This window comes from Wolffia australiana, chromosome 8 (genome assembly GCF_029677425.1).
Source record: "Wolffia australiana isolate 7733 chromosome 8, ASM2967742v1".
NCBI classification, from domain to species: Eukaryota; Viridiplantae; Streptophyta; class Magnoliopsida; order Alismatales; family Araceae; genus Wolffia; species Wolffia australiana.
In genome coordinates, this window is record NC_135842.1 from 15,432,354 (window position 1) to 15,448,934 (window position 16,581).

The 16,581-nt window shown below is 41.5% G+C and overlaps 3 protein-coding genes and 2 non-coding genes across 6 annotated transcripts; 2 read left to right on the forward strand and 3 right to left on the reverse strand.

The window, feature by feature from the left end:
* The first annotated feature begins 880 nt into the window (after nucleotides 1-880).
* On the forward strand, nucleotides 881-3,752 carry LOC144706750 (protein LONGIFOLIA 1-like). Of its 2 annotated transcripts, none has more exons than XM_078579764.1 (4): nucleotides 881-1,505; nucleotides 1,577-2,106; nucleotides 2,664-2,754; nucleotides 2,818-3,752. In XM_078579764.1, exons 1-4 carry the CDS (start codon nucleotides 1,352-1,354, stop codon nucleotides 3,495-3,497), a joined length of 1,455 nt encoding a protein of 484 aa, XP_078435890.1. In that variant the 5' UTR covers nucleotides 881-1,351; the 3' UTR covers nucleotides 3,498-3,752. The 2 variants fall into 2 exon arrangements, with proteins under 2 accessions (XP_078435890.1, XP_078435889.1); XM_078579763.1 differs by having other exon boundaries at nucleotides 884-1,505; nucleotides 2,661-2,754.
* Nucleotides 3,753-7,515: 3,763 nt separating this feature from the next.
* Nucleotides 7,516-10,031, forward strand: LOC144707039 (putative methylesterase 11, chloroplastic). The gene is made up of 5 exons (XM_078580157.1): nucleotides 7,516-7,961; nucleotides 8,360-8,596; nucleotides 8,669-8,812; nucleotides 8,888-9,019; nucleotides 9,647-10,031. The coding sequence occupies exons 1-5, from the start codon at nucleotides 7,647-7,649 to the stop codon at nucleotides 9,953-9,955; spliced, it is 1,137 nt and encodes a 378-aa protein (XP_078436283.1). The 5' UTR covers nucleotides 7,516-7,646; the 3' UTR covers nucleotides 9,956-10,031.
* A 2,065-nt stretch (nucleotides 10,032-12,096) lies between these two features.
* On the reverse strand, nucleotides 12,097-14,150 carry LOC144706954 (ATPase E1). The gene is made up of 3 exons (XM_078580049.1): nucleotides 14,013-14,150; nucleotides 13,662-13,925; nucleotides 12,097-12,430 (listed from the first exon to the last, which is right to left on the reverse strand). Exons 1-3 carry the CDS (start codon nucleotides 14,047-14,049, stop codon nucleotides 12,210-12,212), a joined length of 522 nt encoding a protein of 173 aa, XP_078436175.1. The 5' UTR covers nucleotides 14,050-14,150; the 3' UTR covers nucleotides 12,097-12,209.
* A 21-nt stretch (nucleotides 14,151-14,171) lies between these two features.
* Nucleotides 14,172-14,243, reverse strand: TRNAD-GUC (transfer RNA aspartic acid (anticodon GUC)). Its single transcript has one exon. It is a non-coding gene; the product is annotated as a tRNA-Asp (tRNA).
* Nucleotides 14,244-14,328: 85 nt separating this feature from the next.
* Nucleotides 14,329-14,400, reverse strand: TRNAD-GUC (transfer RNA aspartic acid (anticodon GUC)). The gene has a single exon. It is a non-coding gene; the product is annotated as a tRNA-Asp (tRNA).
* Nucleotides 14,401-16,581: the final 2,181 nt, after the last annotated feature.

The following is a 16,581-nucleotide window of genomic DNA, read 5'->3' on the forward strand; positions in this document are numbered from 1 at the left end:
CTTACTATATATATATATCTCTTTCTCTCTCCTCTGTCTCGCTCAACCTCTCTCTCTTTGTGTCTCCCTCTCTTATTATCTATATCTCTCTCTATCTCTACCTCGTTATCTCTCTCGTTCTCTCTATACCTCTTTTGGTCTCTCTCTCATTCTCTCCATATCTGTCTCTCTCGTAGTGTCTCTTTCTCTCTTTCTCTGTCTTTCACATTCTCTCTCTCTCTCTATCTCTGTCGCCGTATCTCTCTCTCATTCTCTCCAATCTCTTCTCTCCTCTCTATATCTCTGTGGCACTCTCATTCTCTCCTATCTCTCTTTCCTCTCTATATCTCTGCCACACTCTCTCATTCTCTCTCTCTCTCCCTATCTCTCCATATCTCTCTCTATCTTCCTACCTCATTTTCTCGCTATCAATCTATCTTTCTCTCTTTCATTCTCTCTTTATCTCTCTCCATATCTCTCTCTATCTTCCTACCTCATTTTCTCGCTATCAATCTATCTTTCTCTCTTTCATTCTCTCTATATCTCTCTCTCCATATCTCTCTCTATCTTCCTACCTCATTTTCTCGCTATCAATCTATCTTTCTCTCTTTCATTCTCTCTCTATCTCTCTCTGTCATTCTCTCTCTTTCTCATTCTCCCCCTATCTCTCTATCTCACTCTTTCCCTACATCTTTCTCCATCTCTCGCGTTCTCTCCCTATCTCTATATCTCTCTCTATCTCCGCCTCCCTCTCATTTTCTCTCTCCCCCATCAATCCCTGTGTGTGTGTCTCTCTCCCTTTCTCTCTCTAGCTCTTCGCGCAGTAAATATTACTATTCCCCACCGGGAGATTGGACCTGAAGCCAGAAATGTCCAACTCCCCAACAGCACCCCGATACCGCGCATAACATATAGAGAGAGATCCCGAGAGATCGAGATCGAGATCAAGAGAGAGAAAGAGAGAGCGGAGAGAGAGAGAGAGAGAGCTTGCCTGCAACAGCAATGGCGAGTCAGAGATTAAAATAGGAAGAGAAGGAGGTTTCTTTGGGTTCCCCGATGGCGGGGTCGTCCTCGTCAACAGTCACATGAGCGTGCAAGACAGCTAGAGAGAGAGAGAGAGAGAGAGACCCACGAGACCCAATAATCCCCTTCACATGCCAGATTCATCCCTCCAACAAAAAACCCGCCGCTGACCCTTTCCCTCTCTTCCCCTCCTCTCTTTCTCTCTCTAGTTTCTACCCCCTCCATCGCCATAGCCAAAATCCACCAAGATCTCACCTTTCCCAGCGAAACCCACCTCCCCCCTTCACGGGTATTTCTAGAGAGAGAAAGAAAGCCGCATGCTTTAGGGTTTGCAGCGAGGAAGACGACGATGCCGCCGAGCTTCATCCCCGCCATCGCCGACGACACCCCCGGCCGCCCCCGCCATCTCGGCTGCGTCGCCGGCATCTTCCACGCCTTCTCCCGCCACCGCCTCCACCCCGGCCGCCGCCTCACCGCCGCTCCCCACTTACCCACCTCCCCAGGTCCCCTCTCTCTAGTTTCTCTCTCCAGTTTCTCTCTCTAGATTCTCTCTCTAAATGTGGGGGGTTTTCAGGGCTTTCTGGAGCTCCGGGGCGTGACGGGTCGGGGCCGTCGTCGTCGTCTTCGTCGTCGTCGTCGTCTTCCTCCTCGGAGACGTCTCCTGCAGAGGTGGTGAAGGAGCCTCGCTGGAGCTTCTCGCCGGAATCCATGGCGGTTGCCGCCGCTGCCGAGAGCCGGCGGCCGGCCGGGCTGGTGGCTAAGTTAATGGGTCTCGACGTTATGCCCGCCATAGCCCAAGAGAAGGGCCTCCGCCGCGCGTCTCCGGCGAGGCTGCCCGTGGAGATCGCCCCGTGGAAGCGCCGCCCTGGCCCGCCCGTGGCGAAGCCGACGTCGTCGCCGACGCCGACGCCGATGCCGATGACGATGGCGACGTCTCCGGCGGGGGAGGCGAAAGCCCAGATCAGAATTCCCAGGACTGACAGATCGGTTGTGGAGAGGAAGAAGGAGAAGAGGAAGCCCCGGCCGCCTCCGCCGCCGCCGAAGGCAAAAGCGAAGACGAAGCCGAAGAACAATGCCGTTGGGGTTGCTGCTGCTCGGAAGAAGGTCCGTGTAGATCTGGGTACTATCAAAATTTTAGTTCTTCAGTCTGAATTCTTATGGGAATTATCAAATTTTCAGTTCTTTAATCTGATTGCTTCCGGGGATTATCAAAATTTTAGTTCTTTAATCTGAATTCTTCTGGAAATTGTCAAAATTTCAGTTCTTTAATCTGAATTATTCTGGGAATCATCAAATTTTCAGTTCTTAATCAGAATTATTCTGGGAATTATCTATTTTTCAGTTCTTTAATTTTGAATTCTTCTGGGAATTATCAAAATTCCAGTTCTTTAATCTGAATTCTTCTGGGAATTATCAAAATTTCAATTCTTTAATCTGAATTTTTCTGGGAATTATCAAAATTTCAGTTCTTTAATCTGAATTCTTCTGGGAATTATCAAAATTTCTGTTCTTTAATCTGAGTTCTTCTCGGAATTATCAAAATTTCAGTTCTTTAATCTGAATTCTTCTGGGCATTATCAAAATTTCTGTTCTTTAATCTGAATTCTTATGGGAATTATCAAAATTTCAGTTATTTAATCTGAATTCTTCTGTTTCAGAAGCCCGAGGATCTCTCTCTAGACCAGCCCAGTCCTGTCTCTGTTCTTCATGCCCCTTTCCAAACTGACGATCTGCCCTCGTCTCCCTGCAAAGGTTCCCCCTCCCTCTCTCTCTTTCTCTCTCTAGAATGAATCACTAATCTGCTTAATTGAGCAGGCAGCAATCTTGATCTCCAGAAGAAATTCGAGAGCATCGACAATCTTCTGCGGAAGTTGAGTAAAATTGGATACAGCGGAGATGTCGATCACATTGCTTTGATCTGCGAAAAGCACACGCCGGAACACCGTTATGTGGCTGAGGTGCTGCTTGCATCTGGCCTGTTAATGGACCTCGCCGGCGCAGGCGGTACTCCGGTGGCAGTCCAGCTATACCGCTCGTGCCCGGTCAACTCCGATCTCTTCCTGGTTCTTGAGCAGACTCGACACGGAGGCTGCCGCGATCTGAACCCGGAGAAACTCCGGCGGCGGCTCCTTTTCGACGCCATCAACGAGGTTCTCCGCCGGCAATTGGATTCTCCGCCGCCGTGGATGATGCAGGCAATTGACTGCGGGGACGAGCCGCAGGGGAGGAAGCTGACAAGGGAGATCTGTTCCGAGATCGACAGATTTTGGGCTTGCACAGTTGATGGCGGCGATGATAGCGATGGAGTGGAGAGAATTTTACAGGAGGAGGCAGAAGAACGGTGGCGATGGTGGCTGGGCGCCGGAGAGGAAATCGATGGGATGATTCTTGATCTTGAGCGGTTCATCTTCAAGAATCTGATCGACGAGGTTCTTGCCGGCGAGTCCTGTCCTTCTCGCCGACCAGGTTTCCGACGACGTCTCTTCACTCAATGACTTGCAAAGTACTGATTCGTCGTGTGGCTAACATTGCAAGGGCCGGATTTGCAGTTTAGCAGCGCGTCGGCCTTTACAAATTTTCAGTGATAAGCATAAGCAGCCTACACTAATGCAGCCTACACAAATTTTGACTGCTGTATTCTAAACCTCAATTTTGCCCATACTTTTGCCTCATATGTATGTATTTGCTGTATTTTTTGCCTGTTGGTCCGCCAGGAAATGTGCATAACCCTCCACTCTTTTTTTTTTGTCTGCTGTGAGTGAGGTAAGACTACTATCTCATCTGTCTGATTTTCTACATGTTGTACACCAAAAACTACATTATTTGTAGTATTTTTTTTTAGATGAAGTTCAGTTCTGCTTTCTTCCCAACTTGTTGCATCACTCCTGTTTGTGGGCAAGTGATGGAAGACCACAAATCCCACTTTCTGCAGTATTTTTGCCTTCTGTATTGTAAACACTACGTGTGTGAATTTTCTTTCTACACATCTACATTTAAATGATCTCACAGTTGTGAAGAACACAAATAAATTCTTTATAGCCATGGTAGGCTAGTTCAATGCACTCTTAGCGAAGTGATCAAAATGTTCTGAGTTGATATGAATTTACAGTTACCCTTGAAATAATGACTTAACATTCTCAGATGTCTTGAACACAATTAAACTTGAAATAATGCAATAAGTCATTCTCAGATGAAGAATTCATCGACTTATTAATAGCGTCATTCAGTTAAAATGACAGTCAGTAGCTATTAAAATGACTTAATATTCATTCCTGTCCCAGCGATGATATATTCACATAATTTTTTAAAATGTTTTACATAGAATTTGGAACTTGGGTCAACAAGTGACTTTCGTAAAATAAACCAGAAGAAAGGAAGTATCTAAATTAAATGCATCAAAAGAAATAATATAATAATGGAAAGCAAATGATAAACACATAATTTTGGTTTTTAAAAACTTTTAGAGATTGATCTGAAATTAGTGGTTCGGTCATTAGTTCCAACGTATAAAACTGACTCTAAATTTATATATGACCTGTGAGGCAGAATTATATTTAATGCTGGAGATAGAGGGATTTGTTTTATTTATAAATATTTTATTTATCATAGAGTATATTAAACTTATTGCAAGCTTGACAAATGCAGCATTTAAACTATCAATTATGTATTAAATAACAAAAAATCATAAACTATTTACTAAAGTATGAACTAATCCAACACGTCACCGAAAAAGAAGGATTTGTTGCATTATTTGATGTTCAACACTGCCAGTAAATTGAGAAACTGATGTCAACTTTGTTGATTAAATCAAACAAGAAATACATTCATCTAGTTGACAAATTTTAAAACTAGACTTTATTAGTATACATGTGAAACTTAACAATTATTCGTCAATCGAAAAATTCAGAATTAAGAATTAAGAATTTCACAGAAAATAATGTGGATACTATTTAAACCAGTTCCTTAAAAATGCTTCAGGATAAATAGAGGGGAAGCTTTCTAAAAAGTTCCAAGTCCACTCATTTAAATAGTTTTTAAAACACTGCTTTAGGGAAGACTTAATTACACAAACGGTGATTCTAAAGATGGGAAGATAAAAAGTACAAAATTAATCATTAACAAATTTTATAATTTTTTTCGGGACTTGTCGATGACATATTATAAAACAATAGCTGTCTACGATCCAAGAATGTTGATTCATTTAGAAAAAATAGCATGTATCACGAGTCTAAATAAATATATTAAAAATAAATTTAATAGATTTATATGCTTCACTTTATTAACGACTTTGCACAATAATCTCATGCGTTATATCTAGAATCACATGAGAAGAATAAAAGCGTCAGCATATACAAAAAAAGAGGGAAATAATTAAAATACATCAACGAGAGGTGGCCTTTAATGCATTCGTGACACCCTACTTCACAGTCAAGTAAATGAATAATATTTAACTCTCATTTTGTTTTTTAGAAACGCATGACAACCCTTTAAATTCTTTTAGATCAACATTTAATCAACTTTTAACATCCAATTTGACAGAAAAAGAAATAAAGAAGATATTCAATCGGTTGAAATTTATTTAAAAGTAAATTCAGTCACTTCCCATACAAAACAACTAAATAGTATTGTAATTATTCTTTTTCCTTTATCGAGAAACTCATGATTTACTTTAAATTAACATTTAAGCAACTTCCAACATCCACTCTGGCTGAATAAGAAAAATAATAAATACAATCAGTTGAAATATCACTAAAAGTAAATTGACTCATTTCCCAGTCACACAACCGAATAATATTGTACATGCTCTTTTTTCTTTTTTGAGAAACTCATTAATTAGTTTAAACCAGCATTTAAACAACTTGTAACATCCACATTGTCTGAACAAGAAGAATAAGAAATCCAATCAGCTGAAATTTCACTAAATCTAAATTGTCTCACTTTGCGTATACAACTGAATAATATTGCACTTATGAGTTTGTCAAAAAACATTAACTTCACTTCTGAGTTCTAACACCCACTTTGATGAATAAGAAAAATTAGAAATTCAGTCAGCTGAAATTTCTATGAAAGTAAATTTACTCTGTTCCTCGTCATATACTTCCTCTTTTTATTCTTCTGATAATCTCATAAATGATTCTAAACCAACATTCAATTAACTTTTACCTCGTAAACATCCACTTCGGCTGAATAAGAAATTCAGTCCGCTGAAATTTCACTAAAATTAAATTTACTCACTAAGTCATACTTTTTTTCTGAGAAACTCATGAATTATTCCAAATCGACTTTAAATTAATTTTTAACTTGTAAACCAACATTAGATTAACCTCTAACTTATAAAAATCCACTTTTGACAAAATAATAAAAATAAGAAACCAAATGAGCAGAAATTTCGCTGGTAGTAAATTTACTCACTTCCTAATCATAGTCTCACCTTTTTCTGAGAAACTCATGTATTATACTAAACCAACATTCAATTAACCTCTAACTTATAAAAATCCACTTTTGACAAAATAATAAAAATAAGAAATTCAATCAGCTTAAATTTCACTAAAATTAAATTTACTCACTTCCTAGTCATACTTATTTTCTGAGAAACTCATGAATTATTCTAAAACCAACATTCAATTAACTCTTAACTTGGAAACATCCACGTTTGACAAGATAATAAAATAAGAAACCCAAATAGCAGAAATTTCACTAATAGTAAATTTACTCGCTTCCTAGTCATACTCAGTCTCACCTTTTACTGAGAAACCCATGAATTATTCTAAACCAACGTTCAATTAACTTCTAACTAAAAAAGCATCCACCTTGACCAAATAATAAAAACAAGAAATCCAAACATCTGAAATCTCACTAGTATAGTGCTGGGACGCTGACAGGACGGTTTTTTTGTCCCCGGACGAAAAAATCGTCCAGTCCGGGGGCAAGGACGAATTCTGGGACGAAAATTCGTCCTGGGGACCGCCAGACGGGACGGTTTTCGTCCTCTGGGACGAAAAATCGTCCGTCCAGAGGTCCCCGGACGATGGACGGACGAATCTGGATGGGGAACCGTCGGATTCACATCCGACGGTTGAGATGTTGACACGTCGCCTCACGAGGGCAATTTATAATATATTATAAATATATAATGTATTTTTTTGTCAGGACGAATTTTGGGACGAAAATTCATTCCGGGAGGACTGGACGGGACAAATTTTCGTCTCGGGATTATTGGACGGGACGGTTTTTTTGAAACGCAGACGAAAAACCATCCCGTCCTTCGTCCATACTCTACCATGGAACGTAGGACGGGACGAATTTCGTCCTGGGCCGTCCACGTCCCGTCCCGTCCGCGTCCCTGCACTATACTCACTAGAAGCAAATCTTCAACAACTCTGATTACCAATATATATATATATATATATATATATATATATATTTTAGTTGAAGAGATGGCTATTAATGCCATCAATAAATTCCTTTACAATTAATTCAATAAAGTGCCGTTAACTTTAAACTTTATGGAGTTATGAAAAGGGCGGCAAGAATGGCGAAGTACGCGTTGCACCGTCCACCGGCAATGGCGGAGGGGGCGAGAAAAGCTCGAGAGATCCGATTGAAAGAAGGGGAAAGATGAAGAAATCTTGCTATTGCAGGCCATGGGATCGATGCTTTCCTGCGTATCGGACAAGGAAGGGAAGAGGAAAATTTCTCGGGCTTCAAAGGGCGTCGATTGGGGATCGATCGGCAGTTGGGGAAATCCGAGGAAGGAGGTGTCAGAAGGGTCGATTGGGCACGAGCAGGTGATGACCGCGGCGCTGTTGTTGCGGCAGAACGGCGTCGGATCGCCGTTCGCTCGATCTGTTTCTACAAAGCATTGCCCGACGCCGCAGGAGGGTTTGGTTCGGAGCTCCAGCACTAGGGCTAGGTCGGTTTTTGATCCTCTCCTCCAGCCCCATCAGCTCGTTGGTCAGGTCCGTTTCAATTAATCCTCAAGTTAGGGGTTAAAAATTTCTTTACAGTTTGAAAAATCTTATTTTTCTGAGTGCATTATGCTCACATCTCCTGCAGATTCATTCCTATTTGGATTATGTTTTCGATAATGCTTGAATCGGTCATTGAGAATTACATCAAGTTAGAATGGTATTTGTAACGTTAAGAATTCCTGCAGATTCTTTCCCATCTTGGTGATGAATTTTTTTCAGTTGACTTCGTAAAAGTTTGACGTTCAATTCATAGGTTTAGTCAATGAATGGCCTAGATAGAAGACTCTTAAATTAAATGCATCTGAAGGAAAATTAAAGCTGAGAATTGTAATTGTAATTCAAGTACACTGATCTGAAGAAGCTTGAAAATGCCATGTTTTTGGCAGGGTTTGAAGATTGAAGAACTGGAGAGTGATGTTATTGTACTCGTCCATGGCGGGGGATTTGGGGCCTGGTGCTGGTATAAAACCATGGCTTACCTCAAAGAATGCGGTTTCCGAGTGGTTGCGGTGGATCTTAATGGGTCCGGATCTCATTATTTTGACCCAAATTGCATCAAAAGTCTATCCCAATACACAAAGCCGCTCATTAATTATCTTGAAAAAGTCAAATACGAGGAAAAAGTCTGTAAACTTCCTGCCCAAATTCATTCTCCAAATTCTACAAAGTTTTCATTGGATTTTAATATGGGTCAGGTGATCTTGGTGGGGCACGATCTGGGAGGCACCTGCATATCATTTGCGATGGAGCTCTTCCCAGCTAAAATCGCGAAGGCGGTGTTCATCGCCGCCCCAATGCTGCAGAGTGGACAGAGCACTCTGGATATGTTCTCTCTCGAGGTCTCTCTCTCCCCCACTTTGTAGAATTTGGTATGTCATGAACTCATCTTCAATATGAATTAAATTACCTTACAGGAAGGCGCAGATGATCTCATGAGGCAGGGACAAGAGTTCATTTATGGCAATGGGCATAACAAACCACCCACGGCCATTGACTTCAAAAGATCTTCCCTGAAGGATCTGATGTTTAACCAGAGTCCAAACAAGGTCAGGCCTAAAAAAGATCATCGATTTCAAAAGCATCATCATCGTCATAATCTTGGATTTAGCAATCTAATTGGATTGGCTGGATCAAGATCAGTTTGACAGAATCGACGATGACCATATCTATGTCACATATTTTTCTTTAACTATGGATTGTTGATGGTGACAATGTTGTTGATACCCGTTGATGCAACATCATCAGCAAAACCACCATCAATGCTGTCGGGTTATTGCTAACCCTCGATGTCGCAGATGGAGGGAAGGAAGGAAGGATATCTCATCACCATCATCACCATCATCATCATAGTCTTCTTCTTCTTCATGGTCATCGCCGTCATCTTAATTATCATCAGTAGAGCACATATTCTTCTTCTTCTTTGCATGCATCACCATCATCCTCATTATCATCATCGCATCAACTTCATAATTATCTTCATCACTGTATTTATCTGCATCATCATCACTATAATCTTGGTGACCACAGCATGGGCATGTGATCACAGTTCAAAATTTCAAAAAAATCATCTCTATAATCTTCTTTGACATCATCATATAAACCATTGCCACCATCATCGTCATCTTATTCGTATGCATATTCTTAGCCTACTCTGTCTGTCTCTCTTTCTCCAGGATGTTGTCCTGGCCTCCGTGTCGATGAAGGCGATGCCGTTTATGCCGCTGCTTGAGAAGCTCTCTCTCTCTAGTCGCGGATATGGCTCAGTGAGGAGATTCTACATTGAAACAACGGAGGATAATGTGATACCTCTCTCTCTTCAGCGGGCTATGTGTAGGGTGGATCCTCCCGAGAAGGTTTTCAGATTAAAAGGCGCAGATCACTCACCCTTCTTCTCCAAACCTCAGGCCCTCCATAAGCTCTTGCTGGAGATCTCCAAGATACCCAAGAAAAATACCTGTCTTAGATCAATCTCCCAGAGGTGACTTTATCATTTTTTTATATACTGTAATGTTTTACCCTGTTTCATAGCTATAACTCAGTTCTTTTTATTGAAATTCTCATGTTATTGTCCCCAAAAACTTTATCTTGCTTGGATTATCATAGGGGCTTCTCAAAAATGAGGTACTTCAATAAAGAGTGAGAGATAGAATGAGATTGGGTGGGAGAAAAAGAGAGCGATTGGAAGAGAAAATCAAATAGAGAGAGAGAGAGGGAGGGAGAAAGAGAGGGAGAATGACCATGGAAATGACTGGCAGATGACGGATAATGGTAAAAGGATGAAAAAATGGGGGAAAAAAGTTAATGTGGATAAATAATATTCTAATATATATACTTAATATATTAACTATAAAACTAATATCCTCTACAGTTAATACTTAAACAACTGCAACTGTCCTTAATGAGGGCAAAAACCATCAGTAACAAGGACGAGTGTCGTTGATGAGGATAACGACTATAGACGCAGAAGACGATCACTATCACCAACAGTTGTCGCGGATGAAGGCTAGACTCTCATTGACAAGGACAAACATTTGTGTGGAAATAAATTTTTATTGATGATGACAGTGATGATTATTGGTATAACAACAACTTCAATGGACTACATTGTTTTATGACAATGAGAACAGTAGTTATGATGACAGTGACAACATTGCCAGTACCTTTGTCAACAAATGAGAACATCAACTGTGCTTAATAAGAATTAAGATCGTTGTTGTCGACAGTGACAACTGTCATTGGCCCTGATTATGACTGTCATTAACGAAGACAACTATCACCGATGAGGATGACAACTGCCATTGACGGAGGATGGCTACAGTTGTTAACAAAGGCAAGAATTGGCGTGGAATTTTTTTTGTTGACAGTAACAAATGTTGGTGCAACAATGATGTCGACGAAAGTGTTGTTGATGGGGACAATGATTGTCATTGACAAGGACAATAACTTTTCATTGATGACGACAATTGTCAGGGACAAGGAGTTTTTGACAATGATAATAAATATTTAACACCGTTAATAATTTTTTGACGTCAATGACAATCAACTATGTTACCTGATGATAGGCTCCTAAGGGTAGTTTAGTCATGTCAGCCCATAGGGGCATTTCAGTCATTTGGCAATTATGTATTTCCTTTAAATAGGGATGCCCTCCCTTTATGAGGGCAGCCAAGAAGAAAGAAGAAGAAGTATTCTTGTACCCCCCCTCTCCTCGTCTAGGTCTGGTTTCTCTCTCTCTTTCTACGATCCCCGTCCTTCGTGATCATCTCTACTTCACCGCGTCTTCAGGCGGTTCGTCCCCGGCCGATCCCTACCCCCTCAGCTCGGCCTTCCCCGAGCATTCTCATTCTCCTCTCTACCCCGGGAACTTATACCTCGCCTCGCCCGTCTACTCCCCCTTCGATACAAGACCAGAGTCGGGATCATATCACCTGAACTGTTGTGAGTCGGGTCGAGGACTTCTGTTGGCAAGGACTACAACTGCCATCGAAGAAGCCAAGGAAGTTGATTGTCATTGATGGCAATTAATGATTTTCGCTGACACGGACGATGACTATTGTTCATGAGGATGTCTAAGACTAATGTTGAGGATGAATTTCTGCTGATGATAATGAAGATGCTTGTCGGACTTTGACAACTTTCCTTGATAATAACATTTACTAGAAAATGACAATGATATCTATAGTGGACAAAGAAGATGACTGTCATTCATGAGGACTGCTGTTGCTTGCCATCAGTGCTCTCTGCTTCTCACTCTTGTGCTCTCTCTCTCACACACACTTTCTCTCTCTTTCTCTCCTTCTTTCCCAGTCTCTTCGTCTATTTCATCTATTTTGTAATCTATAATCCATTATCTGTTCTGTTCTTCATCATGGACTTATGTCGGAATAACCAATCATAAATGCTCAGCAAGATGTGCGCAAGTACAAATCTATAAGATCCTGCTTAAGGATGAAAGTATCCTGCTATCAAATTTTATTACCTGCTTGAATCCAGCAGGTAATAAAATTTGATCCACACCACGCAACGACTGCACAACTGCCCAACGACCCTGATTGGACTATCCCTACATGGAGATCTGGCAATCTTGATTCAAACTTCAATCTAGCTTGGATTCACACCCATCTTGATTCAAATTTCTTCAGGCGCCATCCGATTACTCACCCAAATTCCACACAAACTATATCTCTTTCAGACAAAAAAACAAAAAAAAGAAAGAGGTTGACCAAAACCTGAAGATCATTGAGAAGTCTTGAGGGCCTCTGCCTCTGCCTCTGCCACAGCCATGGGATCTTGCAGGCCTGCTTCTTCTTCCTCCTTCTCGCCTTCGCGTTCTTCGGCCATCTTCTTCCTGTGAAGCTCCTCTGCTGCTTTCATGGCGGCTTGGTTCTCTGCCTGTAGTTTCTTCATTTCCTCTTCTTGTTGCTGCCGCTCAAACCATGTGTCCGCATCCGCCCATACTACACAGAATCAAGCAACATGCGATTTCTTTCATCAGAAATGAGAGATAATTGTGATCTCAGACAACATATTTGGAGAGAGAGAGAGAGAAAGATAGAGAGAGATTGAGAGAGAGGAAGGAGAGAATGATGAGGCAGAAGTTGGGAGAGAAATTGAGCGAGGTTTTGGGTGAGGGAGAGAGAGAGAAAGATAAAAAAAGGAGATAAGAGAGAACGATGAGAGAGAGATTGATGAGTGAAAGAGAACGAGAAGGGAAAGAGAATGATGAGGCAGAGGTTGGGAGAGAAATTGATTGAGATTGAGGTAAGGGAGAGAGAGAGAGAGGGAGAGAGAGAAACACTGAAAGAGGGAGGAGAGAGAGATAGACAGAGAGAGAGAGAGAGGGGGGAGGGAGAGAGAGAAACACTGAAAGAGGGAGGAGAGAGAGATAGACAGAGAGAGAGAGAGAGAGGGGGGAGGGAGGGAGAGAGACAGAGAGAGAGAGGGAGAGAGAGAATGAGGGAGGAGAGAGAGAGGGAGGAGAGAGAGAGGGAGGAGAGAGAGAGGGAGGAGATAGAGAGGGAGAGGGAGGAGATAGAGAGGGAGAGGGAGGGAGGGAGAGAGAGAGGGAGAGAGAGAGGGAGAGAGAGAGAGAGGGAGAGGGAGACAGAGAGAGAGAAAGCGGGAGAGAGAGAGAGAGAGGGAGAGAGAAAGAGAGAAAGGGGGAGAAAGAGAGAGAAGGGGAGAGAGAGAGAGAGAGAAGGGGAGAGGGACAGAGAGAGAGAGAGAAAAGGGGAGAGGGACAGAGAGAGAGAGAGAGAGAGAGAGAGAGAGAAAAGGGGAGAGGGACAGAGAGAGAGGGGGAGGGGGACAGAGGGAGAGAGGGAGGGAGACAGAGAGAGAGGGAGAGGGAGACAGAGAGAGAGAGAGAGAAAGAGGGAGAGATAGAGAGAGAAAGAGGGAGAGAGAGGGAGAGAGGGAGAGAGGGAGAGAGGGAGAGAGGGAGAGAGGGAGAGAGGGAGGGAGGGGGAGAGGGGGAGAGGGGGAGAGGGAGAGGGAGGGGGGAGAGGAGAGGGAGGGGGAGGGAGGGAGGGAGAGAGGGAGGGAGAGAGAGAGAGAGGTAGATCGAGATAGGGAGGGAGAGAGAGAGAGAGAGAGAGAGAGAGAGAGACTGGGTTGGGCGGAGAGAGGGAGACAGAGAGAGAGGCAGGAGAGAGAGCGAGAGAGGGAGAGGGAGAGGGAGAGAGAGACTGGGTTGGGCGGCCCAGCCCTGCTCGCCGCCCTTGATGCGCTCGGGGAGGGCGTAGTTGACGGTGAGAACGCGGCCGTAGAGCTCCGTGCCGTCCATGTTGTCCATGGCCGCCGCCGCGTCCTCCTTCTCCAGAAACGTCACGAACCCAAACGACCGGTGCTTCTGCGTCGCCTGGTCCAGCGGCGTCTTCACGTCCTTGATCTCCCCAAACGGCACGAACGCCGCGTGCAGAATCCCCTCGTTCACCTCCTCCGCCAGCCCCCCTTCATCAGTCATTACAAAATCTTCACCACCCATCACCCAGAATGCCGAAAGAAGAAGAACAAATCTAGAGAGAGAAAGAGACGTACCGACGTAGAGGGTGTCCTTCTGCACTTGCTGGTTCATGGCGGAGCGGGGAAGATGCGAGAACTCTGTGTCGGAGGAGCAAGAAGAAGCCTAGGAGTTCAATTTTCAAGGGAGATTGATTGGGGGAAAAAAAAATTAAGTGAAGGTGTAAAAAAATAATACGCCGTTGCCGGGGATCGAACCCGGGTCACCCGCGTGACAGGCGGGAATACTCACCACTATACTACAACGACTTATTGGAAGCGGAGAGATATTAATATAATAAAAATATTAATATCATAAAAACGCGAAAAAAGTCGGACAAAATGATAAGGTCGACGCCGTTGCCGGGGATCGAACCCGGGTCACCCGCGTGACAGGCGGGAATACTCACCACTATACTACAACGACTTGTTGGAAGTGGGGAGATATTAATATTATAAAAATAATAGTTAATTGCATTCTCACTGATGAGATCATATTCAGTAATCAGTAATGGTTAAAGTATACTAGATAGTATATAGCCTTTGGTGGAAACAAATATTTATGGATCTCCCTGGATCAATTCACATTTGTGTACAATTGTCACACATTTGGAGTTCATCATTGAGGGAAAAGAAGGGTGCAAGACCGTTTCAGATGGGCATCAGACAACATGTTTACATGTCACTCAGAACATTATGTGATTAGGGTTTTATCCATGCACACCACACACACCACATACCCATGATTAGGAAATATATGGCTTATTCTGATGTTCTTCACCCATTGGCAAGCTTTTTGTCAATCCCAACAATGTGAAGAACATGCCCCCATGATGACATCATTAATTTACCATAAGTTTTATCTGTTTCATATAATTTCATTCCTGATAAATATGGTAATATAATGCTATTATCATCAATGCTTCAATATATATGCACCTTAAAGTAATTTCATTTTTATGGAATATGCATGATTATTATGAAATTAATGAATAACCAGGTCATTCCGCTTCCACTTCCAATACTATTGTAAAGATCCTTGTCACTGGATCATTTTACAAGGTATTTCATGACTGATCCTGTTTGGCTTCGTAGAATTCAAAATTATTTTACTACCAACGTAGACTTTATAGTACTTTTTCTGAACATATTTTAGGAATTTATTCGTACAATCAATCACAGGGATTGAGACACCTGCTAGAACTTAGATATGTACCATTTTAGCTTAGTGTCGCAAGGATGGATAAATGCACACTTGGGTAACCCAAAACTCAGCCCAATGAGCCGGATGAATAAACCAGTCACATTCTTGACCACTAAGACCTCCACCTCAGAAGAGGTAAATTCAAAATCCAAGAGACGAGCTCTCAACCAATGGAAATATTATTAAAGGGAGATGAGGGGTATTTTTAGGGTGATGGAACACATGATAGTGAAAAACACCAATAAATGGGGTTATGTTTGTGTTTAAAATATTATCTTTGATCCTTTGCTACATTGAATTTTTATATTCCTGGGTTCGCATTCACCATTATTATTTCTTTGAGACAAATTTTACTCTGTTTCAGGGACCAACCTACTTGGTTCTGTAATCCAAGCCAAAAGAGTTACTTGGACTCGGCAAAGTGTTTAGCCTGAAACAAATAGACTGCCTAAATTACAGATTCAGTCTATGCCCTTTCCACTCTTGTCTCACAACATTATCTAAAGATATCTAGAATAGACATGTCTTCAACTCTTCCCTTGATTTGTCTCCATAAGAACCTTTAATTGATCCTTTCTTCCTTAGGATGTTAACAGGTCTCTGAAGATTTTACGTTTTCAATGTTCGTCCCACTCTCCTTGATAGGTCTTCTAGACCTTGGTGCTTCGACATGAAATGTTATTATTGTACTCCTTTGATACAACTATCATAGTTTTCTCCTACGACATTTCAGAAAACTCTCTTCAAATATGATAGTTCAATTCAATGGAAAATAACCATTAACTATATCTTAATGAATAGGTGATTCTATCTTCAAAAATGTTTTTCTAAAAAATCTTATAGTGCGGAAAGTTCAATGGCAGGGATTTTGAAAAATGATTCAGAGTTCAAATTCAAATACAGCTTTGAATCAATACCGTTGAAAAATTTCAAAAAATATATTAACTCAAAATTTTAGTGCATTAAAATTTTAAGGTAAATTTCTTATTTGGTACCATATACATTATTCAAGAGAGTCAAATTTAATTTTTTAATGAAATAAAAAATCAGATAAACTTTCTATTACATACTGTAAGAAATATTTCAGATGCTAATTCCAGATTAAAATGGGGGCTTAAGTTTTATACCACTTCAAATTCTTTATAAGGATAATATAAATAATAGATAAATTGAGAAATAAATTAAGTAGAAGCAAAGTAGTTGCAGTTTCTAATCAAGACAACATCAATAAAAAAATCGTCAAGATCACATTCTTTCGGTTTTCTGTAATAAAGACAAGATCAATATGTAATAGATTTTAGAGAGAAATATTCCATTTATAAATCATTCAAGTTTCTTGTTCAACCAGATTGCAAATAAAATAACTATCTTGCGTTCAATGAAATTGCAAAGAGTAAATACATA